Genomic DNA, 8,099 nt, shown 5'->3' on the forward strand with positions numbered 1-8,099 from the left:
CGTCAGCAAAAACACCCAGTGGGCCATATAAATGTCCTAGGTGGGCCGCATGTGGCCTGCGGGCCGTAGTTTGAGGATGCCTGCTCTAGTCACTCTGGTCTAGAGTCAGATTAATTGTATGAATTGTACCATCTCACCATTTTACCATATATAAATTCTCAGCTGACATAAATGTATTTATGATCTATATATAAATGACTTAATAAAAGTAAATAAATAAAATTCTCAGCTGGGCACAGTGGCTCACACCTGTAATCCCAGCACTTTGGGAGGCAAAGGCAGCAGGTTCAGTTGGGACTGAGAGTTTGAGATCACCGTTGGCAATACAGCAAGAGCTTGTCTCAAGAAAGAGAAATTGTCAGGATGGGTGCTATGGCTCAGGCCTGTAATCCTAACCCTCTGGGAGGCCGAGGCAGGTGGGACTGCTTGAGCTCAGGAGTTCAAGACCAGCCTGAGCAAAAGTGAGACTCTGTCTCTACTAAAAATAGAAAAACTAGTCAGGCGTTATAGTAGGTGCCTATAGCCCCAGCTACTTGCAAGGCTGAGACAAGACGATCACTTGAGCCCTGGAGTTAGAGGATGCTGTGAGCTGTGACTACACCACAGCACTCTACCCAGGGCAATAGAGACTCTGTCTTAAAAGAAAAAAGAGAAGAGAAGCAAAGGGAAGGGAGAGGAGGGGAAGAAAGTCCCATATAAAGATGCTACAAAGGTCATCAACTAGTTGTTTGTGAAGTTTAGAAACTAGGAAAGCTGAAGCAACACAACAAAAATATTAATCTACAGCAGGCTGCTTCTAACTTCAGTTCCTGCTTAAAATCCTTCTTGACTTAAGTAGTGTATTATCCTCTTGTCAATTTACTTCAAGAATCTGGGTTGGGCTTGGTGCCTGTGGCTTAATCGGCTAGGGCGCCAGCCACGTACACCTAAGGTGGCGGGTTCGAATCAAGCCCGGGTCCACCGAACAACAATGGCTGCAACCAAAAAATGGCCAGGCGTTGTGGCGGACGCCTGTGGGCCCAGCTACTTGGGAGGCAGAGGCAGGAGACCTGCTTGAGCCCAGGAGTTGGAGGTTGCTGTGAGCTGTGATGCCACAGCCCTCTATCCAGGGAGACAGCTTGAGGCTCTGCCTCAAAAAAAAAAAAAAAAAAAAATCTGGGTTGGGTGGCACTGTGGCCCAGTGGATAGAGTGCTGGCCCCATATACCGAGGGTGGCGGGTTCAAACCCGACCCCAACCAAACTGCAACAACAAAAAAAATTGCCAGGCATTGTGGTAGGCACCTGTAGTCCCAGCTACTCAGGAGGCTGAGGCAAGAGATTCCCCTAAGCCCAGGAGTTGGAGGTTGCTGTGAGCTGTGATGCCACATCACTCTACTGAGGGCAATAAAGTGAGATCATGTCTCAACAAAAAAAAAAAAAGAATCTGGGTTGGGCATGGTGGCTCAGGCCTGCAATCCTAGCACTTTGAGAGCCAAGGCCGGAGGATTGCTTAAGGTCAGGAATTCTAGACCAGTGTAGGCAATAGTGAAACCTTAATCTTTATAAAAAAATTTTAAAATCCACTAAGTTCAATGGGATACACCTGTAGTCCTAGCTACTAGGGAGGCTAAGGCAGGAAGACTGCTTATTGCTTAAGCCCTGGAGTTAGTTACCTGGCTAACTAACAGTGAGACCCTGTCTCCAAAAAAAAAAAAAAAAAAAGCAATTTATCAGATCTGATAAAGTTGATGTTTTTCAATTAAAATCTAAAATCTTGCCTGTGATACTACCCTAGGAAGTAATGTACCATACATTCAAAGTTAAAGGACAAACAATATAGTCAATATATAATACCCAGTCACTAAATATGAGCCTTAGTTACAACTTCCACTGTAAGTTTCATAAAGATTTATAATATACCTTCAAGAACATACCAATCCACAGCTTAAAGTCAGTAAAATAACACACATACACTTGCTAACATACACATGCAGTCAAAAGGTAGGTTTTTGTTTGTTTGTTTTGAGACAGAGTCTCGCTTTGCCACCCTTGGTAGAGCGCAGTGGCATCACAGCTCACAGCAACCTCAAACTCTTGGGCTTAAGCGATTCTCTTGCCTCAGCCTTCTAAGTAGCTGGGACTACAGGTTCCCACCACAACGCCTGACTATTTTTTTGTTGCAGTTGCCACTGTTGTTTAGCTGGCCCAAGGTGGGTTTGAACCTGCCACCGTCAGTGTACATGGCTGGCGCTGTAACCACTGTGCTATGGGTGCCCAAAAGGTAGGTATTAAGAAAATTAAAGCATCAAATCCTATTAAAAACATAATTGTAAATATAAATTGAAAACTGAGAATACTTCAAATGCAGCTGTTACCCAACCACATATTTATGCTCTACTATGAAACCACTAATAGCCTAATAAAGAAATATGCCAATCTGCCAACCATACAGTACAATTGTTTAAAAACCATCCTTAAAGTGCTTCCACTTGTAGAAATTCCCAAGGGAACAATTTTCCCCTCATATGTAACACAATTTAGGAACTCCTCTGTTAAAAGGGTTCTAAATACCAGCATGGGAAATAAAAAAATGAACAATGTTTATTAAATACATACCACTTTAAATGTTTGAGGTTTCAGTTTTCAACTGTCATAATTACGAGAACTTCTTCATATATATTTCAGTGATTTCACTAAAGGATATGAAAAAGCCTATTTCACAGTCCTAATTTCACTATCCTTAGCCATTTTTTACATAGCTCAATAGATCCTACAGACTTGGAACTTGCCTTTTCTCTAAGACATGATTCTCCTACTCCACTAAAACCAGACCTAAAAAATTAATTAACATCTGATAGTGTATGAACAACTATTAACAGCTAAAAAATTAATGACACTTGAAAAGGATATGACAGATTCCCACAAGTAAGATTCTACTCTACTAATATTTTGGAACATTATTTTTAAAAAGTAGGGTAACTTTAAAATAATGCTGTTTTTAGTAGAGCTAAAATCCTTCTCCAAAGCATTGCAAAAGTCTTAAAAGGACAAGGAAAGAACCAGATTACCAACCCCACTTAAAGGCACTTTATCTTTTTTTTTTTTTTTCTTCCAGAGAACAGGGTCTTGCTCTACCAACCAGACTGGAACACAGTGGCAGATCACAACCTCAAACAATCCTCCCACCTCGGCCTCCTGAAGCGCTGGAATTACAGATGTGAGCTACTGAGTCTGGCCTCACATACACCTTATCTTATAACACAAACTGACACAGAGTAGACTATTATTTAAATTAATTAAAAATGAAGGAGTAACATTCTACCTTTTTCTCTTGATTTACTTACAGAGATGAAGTAGGACGAGGACAGCATTCTACTCCCGACTCTCATCATTCAAACTTAAACAAGTCAACCTGAACTTGGCAAACCAAACAGGAGGATCCCCACCACCTCCAGAATCCATTTCATCTCCAAGATGTTGTATGTATATTTCTTCCAGAGCCTTTCTAAACCAGGGACTCATCTTCCAGGTCCTTTTGGGTATAAACACCCAACATTGACAAACTGCACTCAAACCAGATTGAGATTATACTATGAAGTACTGCATTGAAGCAAAGATCAAAGGAGGAATGAAATAGCAAGCAAGCAGAAACTGGTAAGAAATCAAGTCTTTCCAAATGGAAAAAGCTGACAAAATAGTACACTAGCTTTCACTCTTACAAGGTTCTCTACACCAAAGAAAGCTTGATTCAGAATCTACATTTTTATAAGCGTCAAAAGGATTCATCTGGCATCCATAACAAAAATAAATACAACCTGTAGAACTTTTAACTAAAAGATTATGCTTATACAGACATCTTTTTAAATGACCATAAGAGAAGATGCTTCCTACTCAAAACATCAACCTCATGTTCCCAAAATACAGCATTAAAATTTTCAGTATGTCTGGTTATTTTTCTAAATTTTACTTAAAAAAACTATCAATCTTCAAAATCTCAAACCTATGTATGCCCAACTAAGGCAAGGTTTTTTGTGTTTTTTTTTTTTTCCTGCTCCCTTTAACTCTGGAAATTAATTCTCTGTTTTGTGCCTCACGGTCCTGTCAGTTCATCCCCGGCCTAAAAGTCTTCCCGAGAATGCAAGCGCCCCCGCAGAGATTCGGCTAAGACGCAATCGGGACTTATACCTGCCTGATCACAAGGCCTCGCGGGTTTAATTTCGAAAACTTAAGTTTAAGGTATAATTTAAATTTCTGTTTTTTCCAAAAAGAAAGGGTGGGATAGCAAAGGAAACTCCGCTTTCTCCCTCCCTCCCCCCCGGTACTCAGGGCCTAAAGCCAACTGGGAGGGGGGAGGTGCGCTCCCCGTCAGGGAGGCCTGGGGACAAAGTGCGGGGCTCCGGGGGCGACCCAAGCCGGCAGGTCTTCCTCCCCGGCTGGCCCGCGGCCCGCGCCCCCCGCCCGACAACAGGAACGGCGGGCGCGGACTCGGGTTCTGCATCCAGGCCAGCCGGCGGCTGGGTGCGCTGACAGCTGCCCCAGGAGCGGGCTCCGAGGCCGACCCAACCCAGGCCAGCATACCCCCGGCCCATCCCACCCGCCCCAGTCTGGCCCTTGCCCCGCGCGGCTGGAAAAGGATACTCCCGAGTGCGGAAGGCCTCCTGAGTGTGTGGGATGGTGAAGAGCGGCTCCTCTCCTGGAAGCGCTTTCACCAGCGGGAAGGGCTTGCGGCCCAGGAGCGGCGCCATCGCGTCAGCAGCGACCGAGAACGCGGCGGCGGGGGGCGCGCGGCTGTTCGGCCCGCTCGCAGCGCAACACTAGGCCCCGGAGCCCGGGTGCGAGCGCCCGGCTCCCGGGGGTGGGGTGGGGGAGGGGAGGGGTGAGAGGGCGGCGCGAACTCCGGCTCCCTCACTGCTGGCGCGGCCGCCCGAGAGCCATGGAACGGAAAGCAAAAGCACAGAGCTCCTACGCCACACTGCAGGGCGTCCCAGCAGTCTCAGGCCAACCTTCGCTTATGGGTCCCAGCGGCCGGCAGTCACGACTCCTCCTCAGCGGCACCGGAGGAAATTATTGAAAAATGGCGGGAGATTCCCCTCCTCCCCCCCGCCCGGCCAGCACACAGACTAACTTGCTCCCCCGTGGCGCCGGTAGCGAATGCGCCAATAGGCGGAGAGCTGGTCAGCGCTCGTAGTCTATTGGCTCACAGGAGCTGCCGCTCTGTACCTGGGTCCCACCCACTCTGCCCCTGCCGCGTAGTTGGGTTGCAGCACACTAGAGGGCAGTCTGAAGAGGTGAAAGGTCACGTTATGTAAGCGCCAGTGACAGGCGTGCGGGCCTCCAGCGGCGGAGTTAAAAGTGGGAGACAGCAAAGGGCCGAATGACTAAGAACTCAAGGGGGTCAGGCCAGAGAGGCCTCCTCACTTGTTCAGACACTGCGCCATCTGTCACCGACGGCGACACCGACATCCGGGCACCACTGTCCGGGTGGTACGCCGGAGGGGGGAGGGGGAACGCGCGCGGCCAGGGGCTTTGTCTTTCCACGTGTGCTCCGCCCCCTTCTTAAAGGAGCCGCGCTGGGCCACGCCCGGGGATGCGCGGGTGGGGCTGGGCGGCGAGGAAGGGTTGGCGGGAAGTAACCCCAAGGCCTTCCCCAAAGGAAAGATTCTGTTGAAGAGCAGCATGAATGCCAGCTTTGCCCACTCTAAAGTTAACTTATTCTGGGCAAGAGGATGGTTGAGATCTGGACATTAGTAACTTGTTTCTAGGGGCTTGCTGGAAAGGCTAATTTAGAACTTCTTTGGAAAAATATGCTAAAGAACAATTATCTACTAGAAAGACATCTATTCATTCAAATAGTAGTCACCAGCACCTACGATGTTCCAGGCCCTGTGCTGGGTGCCATAAGACACAGAGAATGTCCTAAAGAAGGTAACAGACACAAATAATCACAGCTGAGTACAAAGCGCACCCTAAGAAACAGCAATAACTGTGCCTAGAGGGTGAGGACTTTTGAATTGCTTCTCCAAGCTACACCCACAGTCTGAAATCTGTTTGGCTGCCTTAATAGAAACACAATCATTAAACTTGCTCCCTGTTAAACTTTCTCCCTTGGTTTAGGGAACTTCACTGGCCCCAGCACATACCTTCCCAGCCTGTTCTTCAACGGAGCTAGACTACCAGGTGTCCCCGAATGCAGTCTAACAATACCAGACCCTTATCTCCTTTTTCTCATCTCAAGGAAATCCTACCCCCTCTATAAGGTGAGTTCTAGGTCAGACCCCACCTCTATGAAGCTCTTCTGATCACCTAAAAGAGGAGAGAAGTTGCCTTCCTCCAGTTGCCATTTCTTCCAACAGTTGGAGAAGCGTTCTCAAAGCACTGGAGTTAATTGGGAAAGGATAAAAGCACTCCATCCACCACAAGAGGAAGAAATGTGGCATGAACACAAAGCTCTACTTCAGCTTCCACTTCCCTCCTCAGAATGTCTGGCTGTGTTCTAGATGGCTCTTCAAGTCCCAGAAGGTTGTTCCCAAAAGAAGGAAGAGGTGGAATCATGGTTGATTTCATTTTCTCCTCTTCCTCCTCCTCTTCCTTTCTTCTTCTTTTCTCTTTCTCTTTCTCCTCCTCCTCCTCCTTCTTCCTTTTTTTCTTTTTGAGACAGAGTCTCACTATGGCGCCCTCAGTAGAGTGCCTTGGCATCACAGCTCCCAGCAACCTCAAACTCTTGGGCTTAAGCAATTCTCTTGCCTCAGTCTCCTGAGTAGCTGGGACTACAGGCACCCACCACAACGCCTGGCTATTTTTTGTTGCGATTGTCCTTGTTTAGCAGGCCCAGGCAAGGTTCAAACCCACCAGCCTCAGTGCATGTGGCCAGCGCCCTACCAGAGCCTCTTCTTTATATTTTTCAATTAGTCTTTCTATAATGACAATATTAGTCTTACAATATAGAATAAACTTTAATGTGACTCCTGCTCAGTGGCTAACCTCCATTTCTATGGCTCTAATTCATAAACAATAGAGCTGAATAACACAAGATTTTTAATATCTTGTCCTGAAGATGTCAAACAAATGAACAAAATAACAGGAGAGACTAGGCTAACAAAACTGTCAGTTTCCTGCTCTAACACTTTCATTGACTCCAGGTAGCTACAAAACCCTTCTGTCTATTTCATTTTACTTTTCCTACCCCATCTTGAGTTTCTAACTCTCAGCAAGTCCCAAATGGACCACTTTCCCCCAGTTCCCAGAACTCACTGCACTAATTCCTAACCACTGCAATCCTACTTTTTCTTCTTCTTTTTTTTTTTTTTTAAGACAGAGTCTCAGTCACCCTGAGTAGAGTGCAGTGGTCAGCCTACATTTTTCTTCTTAATGCCTTTTCCCAATTGCTCAAGCTCCTATCCCTTTTCACTGAACTCTAATGTGTTTGGGGTTTTTTTGTTGTTTTTGTTATTTTGACAGTCTCGCTTCTGTATCCTGAGTAGCATGCAGTCGTGTCATCATAGCTCATTGCAACCCCAGGCCTCTGGGCTCCAGGTCTCCTGCTGCCTCAGCCTCCCAAGTAGCTGGGACTACAAGCCTGTGCCAAGTTGCCCCGTTTGTTTTTTGTAGAGACGGGGGTCTCACTCTTGCTCAGACAAGTCTATACCTCCTGAGTTCAAATTCTGCCTCAGCATGCCAGAGTGCTAGGATTATAGGCATGAGCCTCCATGCCTGACTAAAGTGTTTTTAGCATAATTTATTGTTCAATATGTTTTCTTTTCCAACATTTCAATTAACAAATTATTTATTTATTTATTTTAGAGACAGGGCCTCACTATGTCACCAGGCTGGAGTATGGTGGCCTGATCAGAGTTCAACTGAAGCTTCAAACTCCTGGGGTCAAGCAATCCTCCTATCTCAGCCTCCCAAGTAGTCAAGACTATAGGTATAAGCACTGGGGCCGGTTTTTTTTTTTTTTTTATGTTCTTATTTACTGTCAGTCTCACATGAGTATGATTTTTTTAGCCATTAATAAAGGATAGGTTTTTTTGGTTTTTTGTTTTTTTGAGACAGAGCCTCAAGCTGTCCACCTGGGTAGAGTGCCGTGGCATTACAGCTCACAGCAACCTCCAACTCCTGG

At 46.1% G+C, this 8,099-nt stretch overlaps 1 protein-coding gene across 2 annotated transcripts in view; it reads right to left on the reverse strand.

The window, feature by feature from the left end:
• BAZ1B (bromodomain adjacent to zinc finger domain 1B) overlaps positions 1-5,101 on the reverse strand; it is an 84,061-nt gene extending 78,960 nt beyond the window's left edge. The window contains exon 1 of one of the 2 annotated variants that reach the window (XM_012807893.2): positions 4,619-5,101. In XM_012807893.2, coding sequence (XP_012663347.1) covers positions 4,619-4,725 — 107 coding nt within the window. In that variant the 5' untranslated portion in view covers positions 4,726-5,101. The remainder of the gene's footprint in view (positions 1-4,618) is intronic. The other variant, XM_012807894.2, reaches the window with a different exon arrangement.
• Between the last annotated feature and the right edge of the window lie 2,998 nt (positions 5,102-8,099).

This window comes from Otolemur garnettii, unplaced genomic scaffold, assembly GCF_000181295.1.
Source record: "Otolemur garnettii isolate 467f Iridium unplaced genomic scaffold, OtoGar3 scaffold00077, whole genome shotgun sequence".
NCBI classification, from domain to species: Eukaryota; Metazoa; Chordata; class Mammalia; order Primates; family Galagidae; genus Otolemur; species Otolemur garnettii.